Source organism: Malurus melanocephalus, unplaced genomic scaffold, assembly GCF_030028575.1.
Source record: "Malurus melanocephalus ecotype Western Australia unplaced genomic scaffold, MMel_1.1 scaffold_71, whole genome shotgun sequence".
NCBI classification, from domain to species: domain Eukaryota; kingdom Metazoa; phylum Chordata; class Aves; order Passeriformes; family Maluridae; genus Malurus; species Malurus melanocephalus.
In genome coordinates, this window is record NW_026623303.1 from 1,978,878 (window position 1) to 2,004,084 (window position 25,207).

The 25,207-nt window shown below is 35.9% G+C and overlaps 1 protein-coding gene across 4 annotated transcripts in view; it reads left to right on the top strand.

Annotated features, from left to right (window-relative positions):
• Positions 1-25,207, top strand: part of FIP1L1 (factor interacting with PAPOLA and CPSF1) — a 38,521-nt gene that overhangs the window by 9,179 nt on the left and 4,135 nt on the right. Inside the window, exons 6-15 of one of the 4 annotated variants that reach the window (XM_057366811.1) lie at positions 55-162; positions 1,282-1,412; positions 1,687-1,755; positions 3,987-4,096; positions 10,847-10,940; positions 11,966-12,119; positions 17,354-17,380; positions 17,955-18,009; positions 18,803-18,858; positions 24,018-24,237. In XM_057366811.1, the coding sequence (XP_057222794.1) occupies positions 55-162; positions 1,282-1,412; positions 1,687-1,755; positions 3,987-4,096; positions 10,847-10,940; positions 11,966-12,119; positions 17,354-17,380; positions 17,955-18,009; positions 18,803-18,858; positions 24,018-24,237 (1,024 nt within the window). The remainder of the gene's footprint in view (positions 1-54; positions 163-1,281; positions 1,413-1,686; positions 1,756-3,986; positions 4,097-10,846; positions 10,941-11,965; positions 12,120-17,353; positions 17,381-17,954; positions 18,010-18,802; positions 18,859-24,017; positions 24,238-25,207) is intronic. The other 3 variants (XM_057366812.1, XM_057366813.1, XM_057366814.1) reach the window with 3 other exon arrangements.

Below are 25,207 nucleotides of genomic sequence, written 5' to 3' on the forward strand. Positions count from 1 at the left end.
AAAATTCCATTTGATAGAGACAGAAGGCTCTAACTTTCTAACTTTTGTTCACAGGTGCAAAAGTTAAAGGACTGGATCTAGATGCACCAGGAAGTATTAATGGTGTGCCACTTCTGGAAGTGGATTTAGATTCTTTTGAAGATAAACCTTGGAGAAAGCCAGGTAATGTCTGGTTTGTCTTAATTAATACGTAGGTGTTTGATAGGATACTTTAATAGTGATTCCTGTTGACTACACGTGGATTTCATTTTACCTATCCCTAGGAGATACCGTACACTGTAACTTGGAAAAAAACAACTATATTGCTTGTTGCCTTCCTGATGTGTCGCAGAGTGTTTGGGTGTGCTGTGTTTCTTAGTATACATCCTTATATGTCAGGAGAAAGACACAAGGCCATTTTTTTAAATACCTGTGTATCCTGAGCTCTCCTTGGAGATTACATTTCTGTGGAGATTGCTGCCGTTGCTCTGTCCCATGGAACATAAGATAAAGCAAAATGGAAAATGGTTTYAGCAGGAAGAATGCTATAATGTGGTTGCCTGTGCTAGGTTGTCTWCACAAGTAGACATCCATGATCTTTGAATAAGAAATTGGGACTTTCCATGGGTCTCCTCCRTATTGTCTCATTGGCTCAAGTGATTGGTCCAGACTTTCATAACAAKACCAGCATTGACAGTTTTTTTAGTAGCAGTACATCTTGCTTCTGCACGTTTTTTTTCCTAGGGTTTGTATATTGCTGTGGTTATACAAATAGTGTCTACAAAATGGGAGAAAAAGAAGCCTCTGGTGCTTAGCTGGTGTTTGAACTGTTAGCTATGTTAAATATATTCTGTGCATTTGAGTTACACCTGTTCTCTCTCTTACAATAAAAGTAGTTCATGGCATCAAATGAGACTAGGAGTCAAAACAAAATGAGAAGTCAAATACAGAGCAAGCAAAACAGAAGGGAGTGGTTCTTCACTGAACATACAGCAAACCTATAGACCTTACATTAAACCTATAGACCTTACATTTTTCTTACTGTAAAGATATGGGGGATTATAATATGGTATATCCTCCACTATTGATCCCCACTTTAAGATGCTAGGCAAGCTATTGTTTCTGACTAAATTTTAATGGTTTTATGATCTTAGCCCTATGTCTACTGATGAATTTCAGTTCTGCTTTTTTAAATTAATACCTCATCGGTTTTGATGCTCTAAACAGAGGTATATATATGTTTAGTGGAGAAATGATGAGCTTTGTGATGTCCTAAAAAAACCTATGCTTCTCTACTTAAAGGGGCTGATCTCTCAGATTATTTTAATTATGGCTTCAATGAAGATACCTGGAAAGCTTACTGTGAAAAACAGAAAAGAATACGAATGGGTCTTGAAATCTTGCCAGTTACCTCAACCACAAATAAAATTACGGTAAATAGTGCTTTTTTTGTGTTGTACGTGTTTTTTCTCCCTGTAAAGCTGCTTGTGTGTCGTAAGCTTGTTCTGCCCAGTTCAGTACTCTGTTAGAGTTTGCACCTGAGTTCCCTCCCTAAACCTCGAGTGTTACTGTGTTGCTTCACTGGCAATTGTGTGGATAGTGTGACAGACAGCTACGGCTAGATTGCATCTGTATCTTTATTGAGATAGTGGCCCATMATTTAAGAGTTGTATGGTATCTTAATGGGCAATGTGTTATTTAACTTAGGCTGAAGACAAAGCTATGGAAGTAAGACCAAGTGCAGAGATTCTCGATGGCAGATACCATCTTTTTAAGGTGAATTTTAGTAAAATTTTATTGGTTGCTCTCATTTTTCTTGAGTATTGCTTCCCATGCCAGCACAGACTGATAGAAGATCAACTCATATGGATACAGCCATTATTTCATTCTCTCATCTTACATCAGTGACTTTCTGTATATGTCACAAAATGCGGATTAAAACGTGTTGCTTTTTTTGTCACTCTTCTGCAAGCATGTGAGTTAGTGGCCTGGTGAACTAACAAATTTCCCAGTGAAATTAATTTTTTTGATGTGTTGGTTTATTTGTAGTTGTAGTGTGTTTGCTTGTGTAGATTAAAGAATTTGTGCAGATGTGGTGGGAAARCTTTTGTAGATAATGGCATGTTTATTTTTCCTGTGGCATTGTAGCTCTTACTGTGTTTTGTAACAGTTACCCTTGACAACTCTGATATGAAAATCAATCTTCCATATTTTTGTGTTATCCTTTTGGGGTTAGCTGACAATAAATCAAGTTATGCATAATAATTTTTCCATTCAGAAATTCTGATTTTCAGAGAATAGAAAGATCTACATGACAGCATTTATCTTAAGGATTGAGCTTTTTTTTGATCTTCTCGCTTTCTAATGTACTCTTTTGTTTGATACTAAAGTTGAAATTATAATACAAAGGTTATTTATTTTAGCTATTTATTCTCAATATGTAGTCATTTTTGTTCTGGAACTGTCTCTGAAGTGAGTTGGAAAGGTTTCTTTCTTCTGTGTACTCCTGTGACAGAGCTGTCAATTGCAGACGGTGTGTTTGTTTTCTCTTGTATGCTGCTTGAGGATATTTAGTTGTTTTTATTTTATTTCAGCAAGGATAGATCAGAAGCTCTCTGGGGCTTTACTCCTTCCTCAGTTATCATTATAATAGTGCTGTGGAATGGTAGAAATAGTGGGCAATAGGAGTTATGATTTGCAACTGACTTTAATCTCAAACTTCTCTGAAATGTTCTGAAGGACAGATAAGTCCAACACAAAACTTCCTCTATTTCTAGCTCAATATTGACTCTTGGTCAAACAGTGCAGGTAATAATTGTGTTGTAAGAGTTTGTCCTGATTTACAATGAGTTTACATGTRATTATTGGTTTAAGTAACTTTTTTTCCCTTCTCAAACAGTTTCATGTAATTTACATTATCTTTACATGTAATTTAGATTAATCGCCTGTAACTGGCAAGAAAGTCTCCTGCATTTTCCAGTTACTCATTAATTTGTGAAGTCTTACAGAATTTTTAGATAAATATTTACACCTTTTTCCCCCTAATGTTTTTGGTTAGGAAACATTAATTCAATTTTTAGTGAATTTTAACAATTTGTGTGTATTTTTGTGGGGTTGGAAAAGATGTGYCCATGCTTAGAAGTGAGATTCTGCAGAAACATAGTAGTTCACTTGCCTACAAGCTTGAAATCACAGCTTATATGATGCTATGTGAACTAGCTATGTAGAGTGATGTAGCTGTGTGGTTGATAGTCGGAGTGACTCTAAAAATTGAATCAGTATACATTTGTCTTTAATGCTAATCCATGRACATTTTTCTTTCACATATAGCTGCTGCTGATGTAAAACAATACTTGAATTACTTGCACCAAAGGTTTTGCATAGCTTTAATTTAAAAAGTATCTGGAATTCTGCAGTACTTCATAAACAGCAGGATGTTTCTGAAGTATTCAGTCTGAACTAATGAAAAATCTTTTACAGTTTGCATAACCCAGAGTATGAGGTGACTTCCTGGTATGACTTGGAAATTAAGTGGGTACTAGATCACATGATCAGTGGGRCAGATGGAAAATACATTCAAGTTTCTTGTCTTATGGTTTGTTGGTGGTGGATAGAAGGCTTGTTAGATATCTSTTTTAAGATTATGAATATTTTTTCTTTGATAAGTTTTCTTCTTTTAAAAATTAAGATGTAATTTTATTTATACAGGAAATTCTTCAAGAAAAACGGTTTRGTCTGTTCATGTACAAATCAGATGCTTGGAAAATGAATATTTAAACTGTCTAATCTTCTGTTACAGTTGGCATATTGATTGTTACAAATATTAAGCACAGTACTTAAGTAATGTCTCAATAAAAAATACATAATTTTTCTAGCTGTCCAGAGGTGACAGTTTTTGAAATTCTGATTAAAGTTGGACTTTATTTTTGTGTTGGCTATGTGCTATGTTGAGTAATGGAGCTACTATACCTGTGTGGGTAAACTAATGATGTGACATTATTTTGAAGGTACAGCAGGGCAGAACTGGAAATTTGGAGAAAGAGTTGGCAGTGCAGTCGACCAAACCTGATTTTACATCTCCTCCTGCCTTATTCAAATCAGGAATTCCAACAAACAGGTCAGTTAGCTGTAACTCCAGACCAAAAACTCGTTCTGCTGTTGCCTCTGTCTTTGAAGTTTACAAGTAGGAGTTTTTGTAGGAAAAAAGGAAAATATGTTTCTGTAACAGGTAGAAATGAGGGTAACTGGTATCCTAATCACATTTAACATAATCACACATGAATATCGTGCTAAACCTTCTTGGCTTTTTGGGAAAGGGAAAGTAGAAGAAAAAGGGAGAAAAAAGAGCAGGGCCAAGTAAGACAGTTATAAAAATCTAATTGTTGATTTGCRGTACTGTGTTTTCTGTGTATAATTAGATTTGCCATCATAATATTTCTAGTTAGGGTCCTTATGAGTATTAGTTAACTCATTTTTTCAGTTAAACAAGATAGAATCGGACAGYTATGACTTTAACAAGTGGAAGAATTCCTGGAGCCTAGTCTCTTTCCTGCAAGGTAGCTTTAGCTTCTCCATATTTAAATAATTTTTCTCATTTCAAAGAAAGTATAATAAAATATTTCCTTCTAAGGTCCTTCTCCCAGCCCCAGGCTTTAATAGCTGTGTCCTTTATATCTAAGCTACTGCTGTGTAATATCTGGCACTTGGTTTAGGATGAATCCATGCTTCTGCTTTAGTTATTTACTTTTCCTGCTTAGAAGTTTTTGTTCTGTGCAAATCAAAAGCCATTTATATTACCATCATATTACAAGCGATGGTAAGGTAGAACACTTTCCCTGGCAGCCATTAAAGATCAGGAGCTATGACCTGTCTTTAGCACTTCAACCATAAGTGCCTTGACTAATTTAGAGGCACTTGTGTTCAATTATTCCATCCTTTAAGGGTCAGTTCACCACCCAAACGTATTTTTCTTGGGTGGGAAAAAAAATGAATCATACCCTTGCCTGTATCTTTCTTTCACTTCTAGAATATTCCTTCTGGTAGCCTAAATTTTTCCTCTGAGCTATCAGGTTATGCTGCTCTGTGTTTAGTTGTTTCTAATTCTTTGTTTTTCTATTTTTGTTTGTCACTGAAACAAGAAGGTTCTTCCAAACTTTGTGTGAATCCTATAGCTATTTTTAAAATTTTCTTTTCTGAATTGCTTTTAAAGTATGATGTGCTTGTAACAGAGCTCTCAAACTGGAATGCATTGTTCACAGGGTAAGGATTCCAAATCTACATCTGTCATAGGTTTTGTTACARGATTTCAATTCTTTGTTCTTCTCAGTGATGGACAAAGAACCTCTAAACGACCAGGATATTAAAATGTAGTCAAGTTTAAAGAGAAAAAATACATTGCATAGATTCAGTGGTGGTATGAAATTTGCAGTTGTGAGAACTGTATCACTTTGTGACATTTATATTGACACACCCCTCTGTGACTTGTCACTTTGACAATTGTATCACTTGTGCACTCCAGCGGTTAGAATAGGTTCTTTGTGTRTGTTTAGTGTGCATTGTAATTATAAGTTGTTACACTGACAAAACTGACTCCTTCCCTTATTGAATGTCTGTTCCTGTGGATGTACTTGCTTTAAATAGATTGGTCTGTAAAGAAAGGCATTACTACCAAATGGTCAGAAGAGATTTTGAAAGAAAACTGCGTGCTCAGAACTCTGAGCATAGTGAGTGAATGTGTATTAGCTGTGTGGATTATATGTACTTCTACTTTAAAGACTTTTCCATAATGCTTCTCTATTCTCTGTTTGTAAGAGTCTGTATTACTATCTTCTGTATAACCAACAGTGTTTTATAGGTTTAGATTAATTTCTTTAGTTTAAGAGTTTATTGTGGGTAGGCAGAAAATTTTCAGCAATACAGCTCTTCAATAATTTAAAATAATTGCCTTTATGTYATGTGGCATTTGCAATAATAGCCCTGTTGAGAAATTGCTGGAAGCATTTCTCATGTAGCAGTAAAACTTCTCTTGATTTCTAGCCATAGTTGATGTRTTTTGTGAAAGGGATGGAAAATGGTTACAATTTGTTATACAGCATTGGTGTGGGGATTGGTAAGAAAACAGAAAAACATAGGCATGAAAGAAAGAAAATAGAAAAACCTAAGTTTACCAGAAGAAGCAGCAGTTCTTCTGGGTCACAGACAAACACTGCCTCCAGAAAAGCCAGTTCAATCATCAGCGAATGGTAGGAACAATACAGGAGAGACCAATCACAGGAATTAAGGTAGAGGAGAAAAACWATTTAGGGCATGATGTTCATTTAACATTTTCGTTCCTCACTTACTAGTCAGGACTGCAATATTGCTTTATGGATGATTTTACACATGAACATTGTGTTTCATATTGCTCTTCAGTTGCAAGTCTGGGGACAGATAATTATGTTTCCATTTTTTACATTTGCTTGTAAATAAACATTAAAATAATTTTGTGCTTATGTTTTTTACTTTTTTGATTCGAGTACAGTAGATATTTGCACATGTTGCAAATTGTCTCAAAAACCTCTAAAAAAGCTCTAAGGTCTAGCAATAATATTACTCCTTAACAATATGGAAATGTAGTTGACAAAATAGAAACACTATTATTGCTTACCAGCAGATGAGTGTTGCTAAKTCACTGGAATTGCCTCCTAAACGTGTAATTTAAAGAAAAAAATCAGTGCTTGTTCGTTCAATGTATCTCTGGAAAATGTTGCTTAAACAGTGGCTGTCTTTATCATAGCTGAGGTGTTAGTTGTTAAGAAATGACACCTGAATTTCTTACCTTGATTCTGTGGTACTTAAGGCTTTTGGGTAACATGAAGTCCTACATAACCCTGAAGGAGGAGTTAGATCATAACTGAAATAGTTTAGTAAACAGATATTGTATACAMATAGTATGGTTTAAAATAAAATCTTTTTTTTTTTCTGTAGAGGGAATTTATTAAAGATTTATTATGTGCAGTGTCACAATTATGGTAAAAACCTGAAGAAACCTCTTTTGACTATAGTGCTTTCCAGACCATGAAGAAGTTTGGACATATTCAATACGTGTCCTAACAAACTATTTCATAGAAACAACTTTTTTTTCAGACCAGTACTTTTCCTTATGTCATTTTTCAAGGACTGTGAGGTAGTTTTTCTTTAGTAGTAGAGAAATAAACGTAAGTTTCATTTGTAAGCTGGCTGCAAAAGCTTGTATTTTCTTCTTCAAGTAATACCTATAACAGCTCTTCATCACAAAGCATTTTTCTGCCAGAAATTTATTTGGTTTTACCCTTCATTTATGCTTTTACAGTTACTGAAGTGTACATYACATTTAAATGGGTTTTGCTTTCAGAGAAATTAGCCCATCAATGCAGTGGGCTATTTATAAACTTTACCTGTGCTTAGATYTTTCTGTAAATATACTTTTTTATTGAAAATGAACTTCTGATCTTTCAGTACTATGAAAAAATACCAGATTCTCTTGTTTCATTAACTTGCAAGACTAAGTGATGGAAACTCAGATATTATTTTTGAAAAATGTCTATTTTCTATGCAAATGATTTTTGTAATCTATTTGGTTCTTATTTATATCAATTAGCTGTGAGCTCAGCAAAGTTGAGGCTGTCCTCAAGAGGAGGAAAATAAAACATGAAACACAAAAGTGAAACAAGAAAGAACATATTGAAGCATATTGTAATTCCATACATGTTAGACTATACTGTAACTCTGCTAAATAAATGTGGCATCCAGTAGTTAGTCTGTTTCTGAATTCTGAAAAGTTGTATGGGGCTGTTCCAAAAAGCAGATCATTTATTTTATCTGTGGTAAGGATAAGGATTTTTGAAGCTATGAACTTGGAGTTGCTGGAATGTTCCTTTCAAGCTGCACTTTGCATGAACTCTGCTGTGGGTTCATGTGCATCCCACACATGTGGATTGCCTTTTTATGTTTCAGTGGGTCCATTGGGAATTCATCTGTATCCCAGGTGCTTTGATTGCATAAGGGACAAACCAAACCCTTCCTTTGCTTTGCTTAAGCCCTGAGACAGAAACAGTGTGGTGCCTGCCTAACATCTTATCACTGCTCTAGATAATGTCTAGGGAGTCTTGGAAATTTCTCCTTGTGCCAGCTTGATGTGACTTAATGTGTGTGTGACTTAACCTGTGATTTGAGGTGTCATCTGCTGCTCCATTTGCCCTTTTAGCAGAGTACTTAATGAAGTCATTATTGCAATCTTGGAAGTAGAGAATTTGTCAAGTTCAGGGTATGGTAGCAAATTCCCAAACTCATCCATTGTTATGAAAATTGAGTCTCTTGACAGTTGTTGGGAAGAACAGTGGACATAACTCTATACAAAATGATTTAAATAATAATTATAAAGTATAAATTAAATAATAATTAAACTATTATTTAATTCCGTGAGATTGATTGAACACAGGTGTACTCTTCAGAATCAAAAAAAGCCTAAGTGAAAGCTCTGTTAATTTCAATAAAATTGATGTCTAGGAACTAWCTAATTTGTAGTCTAGGTCTCCTTCATTTGATGTTGCAGTGGTGTATTTTGGCTGCTTCCCAAGCCAATATGGTTGAGGCATATATTGCTTTAATGCCCAGTGCTCTTGCTCTGGGGTTACTGTGTATGTTTTCAGTGCTGATTCCAAGAGTTGCTGGCATTGTACAAACAGTACAAGGRGAGGAGGAGTCTTAATTCTGCTGTGTCCATCACTCTCAAGTGGAAGCCCACTCTCAAGTGAAAATCAGTGGAGCGAGCCAGGGCAGGGACTTTTTGCTGTAGAATAGTGTCATCTGTTATTCACAAAGACAAAATACCAGTGATGGAGGAGAACAAGTGTCTTAGAACTCTGAAACCAAATAAACTGTCAGTGAAAACTGAGACAGTGAGAACAGTTGTTTTATTACCTATGTTTTATAATACCTATRTTCTCAATTTGGTTATAGAAAGCAAAATGATAATTCAGTGTAGCAGTGCCGTAAGGTCACACAAGACCACTGGGGAAGTTTAGAAAAGCCAGATGTTGATTATTGGAACAATCTAACTTCTAGGGTGGGGCACTAGGAGACCAGATAATTTGTGTTATTGTTGAAGAGTGTAGATTTCTGTATATACTGTTTTATTTTGCAGATATGTTCTCAGACTCTTGTACCATTGCACTGGGATTTTTTCACTCYAAACTCTTGTGCTTAATAAGCTTGCTTTAAAATCCAGGAGGAAGCTCTAAACCCAGATAGTAAAAAGCTCAGAGGACAGGCATTTGGATCATCCTCAGTATGCAGTCTGCTAAGGAGCTTCAGATTATCTCTGGGAGATCTGTTCCTTCATTCTCTAGTGTCTGCTGTGTCTTTTTCAGTTGCATTGGAATCTAGGTATCTGAGCAATTGGAGTCCAAGCTATCGCTCTGGCAGAACTTTCAGCCTGTAATTCCATGTTCAGTTCAATTCAATGTCCAGTTGCTCTGCCTAGTATTTGTATTCATTTGGTTAGTAGGACATTAGATGTAAAAAAGACAAGAACTTATCTTCTGAAACTATGAGTATTTTTTTCTTTCTACAGATTTGTTTCTATRGAAATTCCAGGAAACTTTTTTTCTCTCGTTTTTTTTTTTACTGTCATCTATCATCCTCTTGGTAAATATTATCAATTTTATCTATTGTGGTTTCCCTTATAGGTRAGACACAGATGTGCCTTTGTTTCTCTTAATCATTTTCACGGTAGTTTTGTACCTCATTTTCTAACAGATTTGACCTAGGTGAATCCTACTTATTAACATCTTTTAGAAATCAACAATGGGCTGCAGAGCAGGTAGAATCACAGAACCATAGAATGCCAAGGGGTTGGAATGGACCTTAAAAATCATCTACCCCAACCTCCCCTGGCATGTGCAGGGACATCTTCCCCCTAAACCAGGTTGCTCAAAGCCGTAATCCAAGCTGGGTTTTATAACTCTTAGGCAGATAGGTTTCATTATACATTTTCTATAAACCTTGATTTCTGGTGTTTTAGCAGAAAAGCTAAAAGCAGAAAAGCAGGAAAATTTGCTATACTTGAGATTATTCCTTTCTTGAAAATAGTGATTCCCATTGTCGCAAATACCAGGTTTTAGTTTTACTAGGTGGCATTCAGGTGATTTTCTGGTCTGGTGCCTGGAATACTTCCTTTGTGTCAGTCTATTTCCCTATGGTTAATTTTCTGAAGATTTTGAGAGATTGATTATACTTTTAATTTTAGTGCTTATGTTTTATTTATGCTTATTTAGTGCTAAGTTTTTCTTCTGTCTTACCTTTGTTCTTCCATGGAATCTTACCATTATGGTTTCATGCTATTTAGAAATTACTTCTAATAATAGTTTATAGCTATTTTGCATTGGATTTGTGCGGAAGTTCTGTTATATATTCTTTTCTTACTGAAGTTTCGTGATCTTTTTCTTTTCTTTTTTTTTTAACAGAAAGTAGTAGTATTATCTTTTGTGGGGTGGATAGAGACTGCTATGGAATCAGCCTTTGTGTTTGTTTATTAAAGGATTTTTTTTTTTTTTTTTTAACAGAAAGTAGTAGTATTATCTTTTGTGGGGTGGATAGAGACTGCTATGGAATCAGCCTTTGTGTTTGTTTATTAAAGGAGTCCTTATTGTTACATTGTGTAGTTCTATATGCTTGCATGGTTCAGCAAATGCATTATCTTCAATATTCTTCAGAAACAGTCTTTTATATTTTCTAGAGGAGGAAGAACTTTTGCCATCTAAAATTAAAGAAGTCCATAAGGCTTTTTTCTCTTTTTTCTCCCCTTTTGTGATTCTGCTTGTTGATTCTGCTTTGTCCTGTGTTGCAGGCGAATATCTGGCACAATAGATGTGATTGGACAGACCATCACTATCAGCAGGGTGGAAGGACGACGGCGTGCTAATGAAAACAGCAACATACAGGTTTTACACTGCAGTTTTGCATTCTRTGTTTGATTAAAAGAGGTTGTTGCTTTGCCCATAGCTTCTGATTAAAGCATCAGTGTATATGAATGAATAATTACATACAAATACATAAGTAGCTTAAAGTTCAAGAATAAAGTTTTGGCAGTTGTTGAAATATATTATAAATATATTGAAATATTTATAAATTWAAAAATATATATGCTCTGGTATTTATGTCTTACTGAAAAGAAATGAGCGATGTTATGGACTTAAAATCCAGGAGACAGCACTGACTGCTAGATCTGCGTGTTTTGTTTATGGAGTGACAGAGATAAATATTTAAACTGCCCATTTGTCCCCTATTTCTGCCAGACACTAACGCTGGAAGTAAAAGTCCCCTTTTATGCAGTTCAAGAAATGTAGTCTTTTAAAAATAAGGTGTGAAKGAATAAATAGTTGATGGTAGGCTGTTTTTACTTATTTTGTAGTATTGTACTATAAATTACAAGGTTAGTCTTTATAGTTTTAGTCTTTAGACTTTTATTACTCTAAGAAAGCAACTAAATCTGTTAAGATGGAATAAAGTTCTCTCCTGAAGATTCAGAGAGAAGGATCAGGGTTGCTTGGTGCCCTAGTTGCATTTCCATGCCAAATTAGGTTAAGGTTAAACTGTGAAAATAATAATGGATTTGTAGTGCTGGTATTGAAAATGCTRCCGTATGGTTTTCATGCTTTTCATACTGATCTTTTTAATGTTTTTGGTTATATAAATTAAGGATGGTGTTTTGGACCATGTTCAGATGGCTTATATTCCTCCTCAGACCTTTACACTTGTTGTCCCCTATTGGCTGCCCTTAGACCTTTAAAGGCACTTGGCAAGTTTGGGACACTGAATGTAGATATGGATGGTAGAACTTAGGCCATCTGAATAGGGGTCTTTAAGTGTGAAGTGATACTTTCCTATTTTAGTAACTGGAAAGAGAGGAAACCTATCTTCTATCCTTTTCACATGGCAATTGTAACTAGAGTTTGATATTTTACAGGTTCTTTCAGAACGYTCTAATCCTGAAGTAGACAGTTTTACCAAGCCACCTCCATTTTTCCCTCCAGGAGCTCCACCTACCCACCTTCCACCACCTCCTTTCCTCCCACCCCCTCCCACTGTCAGTACTGCTCCGCCTCTGATTCCCCCACCAGGTAAATATCCTGCACTACATAGGATCTGAATAATAAGAGAATTATTAACATCAAATGCTTGAGGTGCATTGTGCAAAATTTCAGAATTTTGTGTTTTGCTCTTTTTTTAAATGCATCTGTAAGGCAAAACCAAAACTTTTCTTTTTACTTTCTCAGTAAGCATGATCYCAAGTACTAAATAATTAGCTAGACTAACAGGTGGTTCTCACATTCTTGAAAATGTTTGTAGTGAGAAGCTGTTTTCTGTAATTCAATAACTGTTAATGCAATTGAGAGGTACACGTTAATCCATCATTCTACAGACTTTTGAACTAAAAGTGTGGCATACCATGAATTTGTGTCACAAGTTGGATTCTGTGATGTCTAAGGCAAAGCAGCAAGAGAAGATCTAATTCCCCTTTTTTCTCACAGCATGTATGAATTCCTAAAAGTCTGATAAGTATTGCATTTGCACTGTATCCTTTCTTTCAGTCAGAAGCCTTATTAGTCCCTGACGTTTTTTTCCGGTGTCCTGTGTCTGTGAACCTTAGAGGACTCAAAGCTCTTTGAGAACTCTTCCCATTTTTAATCTGTTTTGAAATTTACTAATATTTACTGAACATTTTTTGAAATGTGTTATATATGGAAATTTACTGAGAGAAGTGCCATGGGCATTTGCCCAAGTAGTACAGTTACCTATGCTTGGCATTTTAAAGCATTAAGTTCTGAAGGATTTGGCAAGAAACTAAGAAGAATGATCAGAGAGAAAGTAAAATAGATGGTGTATTTGAATACACCATAAAGTGAAAGTGAAGCATTTGTCTACAGAAGAGACTGATTTAAGGTGGAGCCTCTCATTTTCTCCTGTTGCTTGGATTCTTTTACTTGACTTGTTCTGAAAATTATGCTGATTAGTTTCTTTGCTGTTCTGTTTGCACAAGGARTCTTCTTTTAAAAGCTTCTCTGTTAATATTCTTACGTATAAGCGAAGAAGTCACAGTATTCGAGTGCAACTAGTGTGGGCCTTTATAGGGTTTAAAAACTCAYAGAAGTTGCTTCTTCGGTTGTCCCTGCTAATTTTAAAACTAAACTCATTCGGCCTGACAAGCTCTGGCTTTMCTCAGTGATGGTCATACACAAAAATCAAAACACCTAGAAAACACAGCAGAAGAGATTTAAAAATAAAATAATTCTCTGCCCTTTTCCTTTTTTTTCATAAATATAAAAGAGAGTCTCTGAAGTGAGAATRTGCTCTGGCAATTTTGTGATACTTATTGTGGGGGTGGGGACAGAAAGGGAAAGGAATGTGACAATAATRCTTGCTGCGGTYTTAAGCTCAGTTTAAACCTTTATGRTAAAACAATATATGTAATGCATGGCAAGTTTTTAGAAGGTAATTTTTTAAATTGTAATTGTGGCTCATAAAAGGTGCTCTAAGTTGTATATTATTAAAAACATGACAACCACCCYCACAGACACCCCAGATGTACTTGGTGCAGGGATGTCACATACAGGTACTGGATTGTTCTTATGAAACCCCTACCTGTTGAGTTTTTAAAGGTGAAAGAAATCCACATGTGTTGCAGATCAAGCCAGCAGGTTTGGCTTTAGWCTCATGGTTTACAGGCAGGTTTATGACACAGGCTTGTTCAGAAGGTATTCTGGAACATCCTTCCGTGCTTCRAGTAGATTCGAAAATAACGATTAAGAGCTGTGGATTTGGTTTCCTCSGACCTGTGTTTTAATTGTGCGGTTGCCAGCTCTTTATCATCAAAGCTGTTCCTAAAATAGATTCTGCCATCCATCCAGGTTCACTGGAGGAGGAGTAAAAAAACTACACTTACCCAATATTAAACTGGGACTACTTGCCAGAAAACTTAAGTATTCCAAATATAAAACATCCTCCAAAAGTGCCTTTGAAAAAGGATCTTGCTTTGAAGTTAGGCCTCTTGTTCTGTATTCATTCACTCTTGTGATTCAACTCTTTCTTGAGGAGCAAGTCCTGGAACAATTCAAAATGCCAAATGCAGAAAATTCTCAAATAGTCCTAGGAGATGACAGATTGGGGCAAAAAATGTGCTAGTTTCTGTTTGCTAGGTTTATTGATATGTTGGAGTAATTTTCATCTAAAGCAAAACATGGATTCTTGTTAGCCAGGCTTTAAAAGTYGGTTTATATGCTTTGGTTTAAGGATGTAGTTAAAAATATGACATGTATTTGTGATTTAAGAAACAAGAAATTTCTCTGGAATGTTGAACTTCTGTTGCATAACTTTGCAATATATACCAGGGTTTGGTAAGTGACTGTTCAGCCTCAGCATCCCAAGTTTGTGCTTTTTATCTTCTGATATGAAGAATTTGACCTAATTTAGCCTGTGTCAAGAGAACCAAGTTTACTTATATTACATTTCTGACGGCTGTTTACATAGTTTAGCTAATTTGCAGTATGTTGGTAATCTCTGTCAGTGTTGTTCATGTTTGATTCCTTACTCCACAAGCAGAGCACATGTAGCATTGCTTTCCTTTGCTTGATTTTCTTTAAATCCTTTACTTGATTTTCTGTAAATATTTACCAGCCTTGAGTTAGTAAGTTCATTTAATGTCCTGAAAGCATTTTTGAGTGCATTAGGTAAAATGGTGCACTAATGACATGTGGGTTGTTTTTGACACATGAGTCTGAGTATTTAGATCTGGTCTGGATGTATCTGTGGCAGCCCAACAATGTTGTAGGGACATAACAAGGGCTATACTAAGCCACCTTATTGCACTGGTACAATGTAGTGCCTACATTACAAGAAATGGCATAAGAGAGTGTTTTTTCTCAGAAGAAATGAGTGCCTGGTGATGCTGCAAGTATATTTTCATACACTTAGAAGGCAGAGGAGTGAGGACTTAAGAATTATTTAACTTCCATTAACTGAAACTTATGATTTTTTTTTCTTGCATTGTGTCATATTTGTGTGTTAGTGAAGGTGAGAAAATACCTTGTTTAGATCTTTTTRGATCTTTTAGATGTTTTTGTCAACTTGACATTAAAATCTTTCTTCCTTTGTGATACCATCAAGTACATTAGCTTCTGTTTCAAAATTATATAAGCATTAATCATGACTCTATAAAAGTTCTTAGAGGTTTGTGTGGGGAAAAATGCTTATGCAGGTTTTTTTAGTGTAATATGCAATCCATTAAAATTACTTGGACATTTGGTCTCTGGATTTTAGTTGTATTCAGTCTGTGTTAATTTTGTTTGAATGGCTCTCAAGTGAAATTTTTTATTCAGCTTTTAGTCTTGTGGTGATACTTTTAATTTGGCACAAGATAAAATTCTTGTGAACAAGGAATATATTTTAATATGAAATTTCTCCTTCTTGTAAACAGTAGTTAGCTGGTGGGTTTCCAAGTAGTTCTCTGGATAGTCCTGAGTGCCATGTGCAGTGCTAACAATTTGCTGGTTTTAGTGCAACAATTGAAATCTTTTTTTTAAGTATAAGGTGGAGGTAATAAATCACTTTGAGAGAACTTCCAGTATTTTACTAGCTTATATTCTTAACAGTGCTGCATTATGTAATAATGTAATGTTAATATTAATGTTATTACATGCTTAACGTTTATATATAGTATTTTTTCARTGTTTTAGGCTCATGAAGAACCTATTAATTGGCACAATTAACCAAAAATATTATGGTAAACATAATGTGTGCAACATCTTGAGTCTTAGTCTAGATTTTCTTTCAGGAATTTTAATCAGGAATGTTTGGTCTTTTAAATGTTACACTGTGAAACATTTAATGGTGTGATACCCAGTGTTTTTAAAACAGTAGCGCACATTGGAAAGCTTGTGTGCTGGTGAAGAGAAAATGGCTCAGGCAGTTTAGAAATCTGGTTGTTGGAGTTCCCTGTCTCCTGATTTATACCTTGGCTAAGAGATCAAATTTTATATCTTCAGAAGCCTCAATGGTATTTTTAAGTTTGTTTAATCCTATAGGATTAATGCTGGTAGGAATTCATGTCATTAAAATCACTAACAGTGACCTTTGATATTGACCACTCTTCTCAGCTTGCATAGTCCTTCATTCTGTCCTTCTGTCGAGGCAATCTGGGAGCATTTGGCATTTGTAGACATTATAAATATGTAGATTTAGTAAAATGTTCCTGCCATACAATAGTCTTTTAATGCTGAAGTAATGAGATATGCAAATCTCATCATGCAGGAGSCTGGTACTGTTCTAGCTGAATGCTTATGCAGTTATGTCAAAACTGATGAAAGCACTTGCCAAAGTGTTCTGTTCTTTCCCTCCCCAAAGTTTTGCTGTGAGTTATCAGATGAAATATACTTGGTTTTGTGGAAGCAGAGTTGTTGATAACTGAAAGTGCTTTATGCCTGGTGAAATAGTCCTATTTTCTGTCAGTATTGTTTTAGACCAATGCATTTTGTAGCAGTGCTATGTGTTCAGTTCAGGTGAAACTAGTTCTTTGCAAAGCATGGGAATGTAACAACCTTTCCAGTGCACAAATTATTTTTACCTTGTAATCATTCCTTTCATACTCAGTAAGATAGGTTTATGTGTTGAGGCTGTATATTTTGTTAGGTCACCTAGTTTAGTTAGGAACAATTTCTCAGCTTTTAGTTAGATTCAACAGCTAGGCTAGATCTGAAAATGAGGTTAGAGTAATTCCTGCACACATTTCTGTTAAAGGATGCTCCTTTCTCAGATATTTATAAGAAAATAGAGAACAAAAGAAACCTTTTCCCTCCATGGAGCAACTGACTGATGAATTGCAGTGTCGTAGCGTTGACTCAGACATCTGTATTGCTTGCTGCTGCCTGAATACTTTGTTCATGTGTACCTAGTATTTCCTATGCCAAGCTATTGAAGGTCAGAGGCCAATTGCATTTCCTTCCATCCAGCCATGGAATGTAAAATAAAGCAAATGTAGTCTATGGGATGTTACTTTCCCTCTGTATACTAAACGTTTTAGGATTATTAATTTAATTTTAACCTTGAGACCCAGAGTTATTCTTCACTATTCTTCCCTCTAAATAAAGAAGATCTTAAAGAATAGGAATTTAAATTAAAAGCTAGATTTCACACGGCTTGTATAAAATTGTAACAGTCGGTGTTAATGTGAGAGCTTGATCTGACGACACACAAAGTACGTTATCATTCTGCTTGATCATGTATGTAGTGAAAGCGCAATCTGGTTTTAGATCTACAGATAATCAACTATTACTATATCTGATATTTGTTGTCTTTTTAGGTATACCAATAACAGTGCCACCACCAGGTAAATTTGCTTAGATTTTTTTTCTACATTTGGTTGAGAGATGAAAACTTAACTGATTTGCAACTTACCAACTTCCTTTCARTGATGTAGATAAAAGGTCATATATACTAAACGGTATGTGTACATGCAGGCTCAGTTATTTTGATGCCAGGCAGAAGAGAAATGGTATGAAAATGCTGTTGACTAGTAGACCTAATCAGCCAGTTTTCTAGATGTATATTTCCTTTTCTTTAAAATCTTTTTTCTCAGCTATGTAGTAAATAGTTTTGATAGTTGTTTATTAAAGTATTGTTAGATACTCAAGAATTAAGCCATGCTTCTATATTATCATATTTTTAAGAAGGATAATGTTTTTAACTCRAAGCACTGATAATACATGATTAATGTTTTGCCTTTACGTAGCTGGAAAGTAGTTCTTAGTCTTACAAAATAAAATCCATTTACACAGAAACAACTTTTACATTGCTCTCTCTGGAATTTGTTTGCCRCTGTATGCTTAGCCTAGTTCTTTTATATGTTTGTGTGTGGTAGTCTTTTTTTTTTTCTCCCTTTCTTACCTAATTTATTGTTACAGGTTTTCCACCACCACCTGGCGGTCCTCCACCTTCCCTCATACCCACAATAGACAGGTGATTATCTGTTTGAAATCTTACTAGGCTTATACTTAATAATACTTAATAATTTCCAGTATTCTGTAATTGAAATAAATAAGTACTCTTGCATTTCCCCGTATTTTATGGATTTGCATCTGGGAGAGGAGAGCCAGCTTCAGATTTTTRCAGTAATTTTACAGAAATGTTACCAGTCTCACCTGTCAACCTATTCGAGTAGGTTACTTGGCCACTTCTTACTTTCATTATGACATAGTATCAAAATATCAAATCAGTTATAGTTTTGATGGAATATCAATGCCAAGGCCTAAGGTAATGATTGTTTAAGTATTCTTTAGTAGTCTGAAGGCTTATTTACATGAACTGTGTACTTTACAGTTATCATATCCTTTTCTATAGATGTACACAAAAATTTGAGCACTGATTCAAGCCCTCATAAACTATAGGAAGTGCCAGAGTTCTACAGGATCCAAATTTATATTTCTATTCTGTTTAAGAGTTCAGCTGTAATAGGCCTAACAGTACTTTTTCAATACCATTTTTATATGCATATGTATGTATATGCATACATATATTTGTATATATATAGGCATATAAAAGGAGGAAAAAGGTTGGCTGGCACAGTCTTTTGCTGGAGGCCAAAACCAGGTCATATACAAAACTCATTTAAGATGCTACAAGCCTCYTGTGCATATTGTATATAACATATATATTACATGTATTTATTGAAGGAGGTAGTTTTGTTGCTAAAGCTGAGTTTTTACATGTATCTTTACCATGCTAAAACTGGTTTTGCATGTATTTTCCACAGTGGACATTCTTCTGGCTATGATGGTCGTTCTGTTCGTGCATTTTCATATGGCAGTGGTAAGTAAGCAAGCTTGCTGGCTCTAGAAATTTTGATTAGCATCATATCAAATTGTTTGATACTTATGAGGATTTTATCTAGAAAATGAAAAGGTCCTGTCAGTGTTTAATTATGAAGGCTCATGGCTGACAATTATAAATAGATACATGCTGTTTCAAATTTAACCACTGTTGGTAAATACTGTTGGTTTGTGTATTAATTTATATACTGGTTATACTTTTCTACTGCTTTTGCATAACTGAGATTTTGAAACATATGCCGTAATACGGACTAAAAGTCAGGGTGAATTTTTCAAGGATTTAGAAGCAGGAGAACAAGTACTGTTGAGATATCATCAGAATTTTAACCAGCAAGACCAATCTTTCAGAAATCCCGAGTGAGGTACCTCTCCTTTGAAAAGCCRTATGTCTAAGACACTGTAACCTTCAGCTATCCTATTGCAAAGTCAGTCCTTTTTTTTCTTTTTCTTCTCTTTTTAAAAATTATTGTTATGAAAAAAAACCTGATGCTGGAAAACTAGTGATTTTTTTCAGTGAAAGTGAAATAAGAATGAACTAAAATAAAAGCTTCATTTTGTGCCACCAAATGGGCATCCACAGAAGGTATGCTGAGTTTAGGACTGTCACGTAGCATAGCTTTGCTTCTTGATCCATAGGACAATATGGGAAGATAGAATCATAGAATGATTTGGGGTGGAAGGAGCCATCAATGATTATCTATTTCCAGCCTCTCTGCCGTGGGCAAGAGCACCTTTCATTAGATGACTTTGCTCAAGGTCCTGAGCAGTCTGGCCTTGAACACTTCTGATGGTGGGGCACCCACAACTTCTCTGGGCAGCCTGTGCCCCACCATGAACATAGAGTCTCTCCTATATGGCCAATTTAAACCTCCCATTTCTCAGAGTAAAATCAAGGCCCCTTCTCGCTACAGGCCCTGGCAAAGGGTCTCTCTCCATCTTCTTTTTCTTATGACCCCCCCTTGTAGTACTGAAAGGCCACAATACGGTGTGCCTAGAGCCTTGTTTTCTCCAGGCTGAAGAACCTAAACAACCTAGGGAGAGATGTTCCAGCTCTCTGATAATTTTTTGTGGCCCTCCTCTGGACCTGCTCTAACACATCTTGATTGTACTAGGGTCCCAAGAGCTGGATGCARTACTCCAAGTGGAGTCTCACAAGGGCACACAAAAAATCACTTGCCTCAACCTGCTGGCCACTCTTAATGCAGCCAGGATACAAGTGGCTTTCTGGCCTTCAAACTCACATTGCTGGCTCATATTTAATTTTTGCCCACCAGCATCCCCAAGCCCTTCTCTGCAGGGTTGCTTTGACTCAGTTCATCACCCAYCCTGAACTGAGGACTGCCCCCAACAGGGCCTTGCATGTTGTTAGTCACTACCTCTGCTCTCAGTACATCTGCCATCCAGCTCCATGCCTTTTCTTTCAGCTAAATTCTGTTGTTCCTTTAAACCCTAGCTAGTAAGAGGAGAAATTGCAGGGAAAGTTTTGTCTGTTTCTGAGGATGTGTGATGTTCAGCAGAGATCAGATGCTCAGCAAATCTATTTCCCAAATGTTCCAAAATCTTTAGCATGGATATACAAAATGACATTTTTTAATTACTTACTTTCCTGAAGTTGTAGCAATTCGTGGAGTGACACGCAGTAGTTTGTTGACATTGTAAGGATCCTCATCAGTTTTCAAATGTTTGCTTTCATATGTTGGAAACCTGTTGTTTTCAAGAATTCTTCATGTGCATAAACAGCTGCTTTATACAGACTTATTTTTGAGCAGTAATTGAATTGTGTTTTCTGAAGTTTTAGCACGAAGCAAAAGCTGAGGCATACAACTAAAGTCATGCAGAGTATCATAAGGAAAGCAATGTTTCTAACACATACCAATGTGTGTATCTGGCATCTATTACATAGTTTCCACTGTTTTTCACTTTGGTGTCTCTTTTGTTAGAATATTCTATTCTGTCAAGTACTGTCGGGAACATAAGAATATTTCCAAGTTTTATGTTGACCTTTAGAGATGATGGCATGCTTGTGTTGTTGCAGCACCAGTTTTAAAGGATGACTGTTACCATGATSATGCCAACACTGAATTTGAGCTTCTTCAGCAGGATTAAAAAATTGCCGTTACAGTTAGGTAGACCAGTCTGCTCCTATCTTCCCAGTCTGTTCTCAGTGTATCTGGTATCCCTGTTGCAGCAAAAGCTTTCATATTTGCTGCACAAAGCAATTGTCTGTCTCTAAGATGTCCCTACCATACAGACTTTTGGATTTTAGACATTCTATCAATGTTGCCCATGTCTTAGTGAAAGAAGTTTTCCTGGTCAGCATCATACTCTCACAGTGCCTGATGTGCAATGAGATCGCTGGTCAGTGTTTTAACAGTGCTCCCTGAGAATGAGAACTTGGTGACATTGACAGCTCCACAGCACAGTAGAGATGATCACTGTGATTTACAACCACTAAGTATATTTATTTAATAGTTGCTTTGAGTGATAGCACTGAATCTCCAACCTGTTGACTTCTCTGACAGTCAGTGCATTTCCTAGCTTTGCCCGATTTGCAAGGGAAGATGTGCAAAGGGAACACATTGCAAAAAATACCAGTCTTGATTAAGTTTTTAGCCTGTCTTTTGGTGTCTTTTTTAGCTTTGGTGTCTCTTCCCTTGTGCTGCGTTTCCCATTGCAAGCACTTTAGGAAGGTTACATAGTAAAATAATATTCTTAAYTTGTAGCATCAAGAATGTCTGTATTGGTTTTGTGCTCTTCCACCACATCCATGTGGTATTGTCAATTTACTCTTAAATCCTTTCACAATTTGGTGCTACCTTTGCTATCAGATCTTTGGCTTTGCTTGAGCTGCATTTGATCTGCCACAGAAGTACTTTRTATTGTACACTTGTTTGCTTTTTTCTCAAGCAATTCTCAGGCCCATGCTCTAAATGTTCTTTAAATATTAGGAACTTGCAAGACATTCAACATTACAGAAACAGTTTGAGAGTTGGTATTTTTTGAGGCACAAAGAAGATGCATTAAATAGTTTGCATTATGCCATGAAACTTTAAGTTTTCAAACCATCTCCCAAAGAGGGCTCACATCTCCAAAGTTAGTAGTTATTCAAAGCTCCCTTCCAGTTCTAAAAATAAAATCAGAGTTAAATTTTTCAAGAGTCTTTCTTCTTGTAGAAGCTATTGGAATAATCCATGTAGAAATAATAGAAGTGACAAATCATTCAATGTAGTGAAAGCAGAACACCAATTCATACCGGAGAGTAAGCTTGTGTGTTGTGAACAATTCCTGGTGAAAATGTAGATATAAAAATGTGCAGTGTATYAAATTACTGTTTTATCTTTTTTTACTGGGGTAAAAATACTTCTGGTGTAATTCTGGTGAGAATTACTCCTGATGTGATGGAGTATCCAAAATTTACTGTCAAAGTTTGTACTACCATTAATAATTGTTTTGTAGTATACATTTAAACTTAAGTTTAAACTTTAGATCAGAATACGCTGGCAGCCAGTGTCTCATAGACCATACTTGTGTTGTTGACATAGTGGCAAGTCAAGGAAATTAGCAGTCTTTTAAGTCCAGCTGGTTATTTGCTATTTCTGGCTGCTTTTCTTCCAAGAATTTCAGGTTTTGGCAGTATAATGAACAGCATAATATTGTATTAGGGCATTTTTTCTGTTAACCCTTTGTTTTGCTTGTAGACTTGAAGTTAAACAGTGTCAAGCATTTTATTAGAGGCAAAACCTTGTATAAATGCTTTTTRAAGGAATTATAATACTTTTCATTGCAAATGTATTTTAACAATGGAGTGTTTCTTTCCTGCTTCGCTGCCKGCTCTAAAAGTCTTTTGTATTCCTCCTCTGGATGCTCTGCAAACTGCTCTCTGAAGCTTCTGCCAAAGCTTTCTGGGGCAGGCATACCCCAGACATTGCAGGCAAGGCAGTCTGAACATAGATGTCAGCAGAAGCCACTGGTATTATAACTCAACAGTATGAAATACAGCACCAGTAACACCCTTTACATTGTTCAGTGGGTATTTATGTTAAATGTACTGTTAATCTTTGTGACACCATGAAGTCAAGTAAATATTGTTCTCGTATTATAGATGATGAAGTGGAGCTCAAAACAAACGATATATTGAAAGTTAGGAAAGCTAGCAAGGCAGATAAGCAGAAAGGGAGAAGTCCTCAGTACTGTAAGTCCGCTAGAGAGTGCTGTTTCCAGCTAAATACTCAGCCTTGTTTTTCCTTTACAGGATGCGTTCACGGGACTTCTGGCAAGGGAGGGCAGGACAGAACAATTGGGGCATTAAGAGCAGTAGTTGTGTATTACATCGAAATTGACAAAAAGCAGTGGAGAAGAAGTTCCTTCTCCCCATTGCTAGCTATCTAAAAAAGGTTGTGAGACAGTGTTGAGATTTCCTTCTTAACATTTTAATGTATCAATTCTAGATTAAGACTATGCTTAATTTTTTTAAACTGTTATATTTTAGTGATATTGGTGGTTGTGCTGAGTATTCATAAATGTTATCTTACAAAGTGGGATTTGTTCTTTCTTCTCCCCAGATTGAAYTTATTTCTAAAGCTCCTTTTACATCCATAATCAGAAAAGTATGACAAAGCACAGTATAGAATATAAATTAATGAATAAGCACTTAATAATTAATATTGTATTTTAAATACAATAATTTTAAAGTAGAAGAGATAAAAATAATAGCATTTAAATAAAAGGTTGGAAGTGGCCTTTTTTCTTCTTTTTCTGAATTGGATTTTCAGAACRCCTGAGTTTCAAAGGCATTTTGTTTTCTGGTTGTTTTTGTTTTKTGTTCTCCCAAAAATAAAGCCACTTGACCACATAAAATCAGATTCTTTGAGCAAATATTTGCACAATTTTTTTTTAGACATATATTTGGGGTCTATATCCTGTTCTGTACATCCTGATGAGAATTATTTAAATGAGTGCCAGAAGCTTTTATAATCATCATGGAAAAAATGCAGTGTTTGCTTAGAATTTACTCTAATGTAAAAGGGGAAGATGGAAAAATGTTGTTGGAGGAAATTGACAGATGTCTGTGTTTTCATGCATAAGTTTCCATTTGATACTGGATTTTGTTCTTTCTAATGCCTACATCTCTTTCTCCAGTCACCTTTCCACACCCTGCAGGTTCTGCACCCTCATGGTCTAGTCTTCTGGACACCAGCAAACAGTGGGATTACTATGCACGAAGAGAGAAGGACAGAGAACGTGAGAGAGAGAGATCCCGAGATCGGGATCGCGACCGAGACCGGGACAGAGACCGAGATCGCACCAGAGATAGAGAAAGGGACCGAGATCACAGTCCATCTTCAAGTGCATTCAACAGGTCAGTGAAATGTCTTCAGTGTGCTGGAACTCTGCTCAAAAACCCTCGTCTCTGTTAAACAGTGCATTTTAACATTCAAATTTACTATTCTGCTGTGTTTTCCAAAGAGCTGGCCAGTGTGGCTTCCTCACTTTAACCCTGTTCTCTTGGAAACAATCATTCTAAATTTCTACATGTGAAAGAGAAGTGTAAAAAAAAATGACAGTATACATCCAAACTGGTCATAGTGCTTTACAGGTTAAAGGTATTTTAAGTCTTGAGGATGACTGAAATATCCATTATTTTTGGTATCAGCAGGTCTAGAAAAAATAGACAGAAAAATCAGTAGAAATACCAAGTGAATTTTAGTTGCCAATTGGGTACTAAGAGCAATGTGTTGCAACCTTTGACTCTAATTAATGGTGTTACTACCTGCTGAAATGGTTTATATGGTTGGTAAAACTGGCTGGATAATAATTTCACCCTCTTTTTAAAACTATTATTTCAAGGTCAATGATTTTTTTTTCATTTTCACGTAGATAATGGAAATCATGTCAGATAACTTTATTCAGTTTTCTACTCTAATTGCTTTTCAAAAAAAGCTGTAACTGTTCTGTGATTCATGTGCTCAAGTACAAAGCATTTAATGTTGAGCATACTATGGCTCCATAGAACAGAGGTCTATTGGTTTGCCAGATTTTTCTGAATTTCCTCTGTTCATTATTTACTAAGCATTTTGGGGTAAATATCTGATGGTTTTCTCAGTGTTTGTTGTTAAGTTTTGATTTTTGGAGAATATATATCTTAGTTATTAGGCAGATGGTTTTTACTAATGTTTTTATGCTGAGGGGCATGAGAGCACCAAGAGTCAACATTACCGCAGTTGAGAGATGACATTTTTTGCATGATGATTGTTAGCTGAAGACCCACATTGGGTGCAAAATGGGGGATTTTCCATGTATGCCGGTGTGGTGATGTCCTCTCCCGTGTG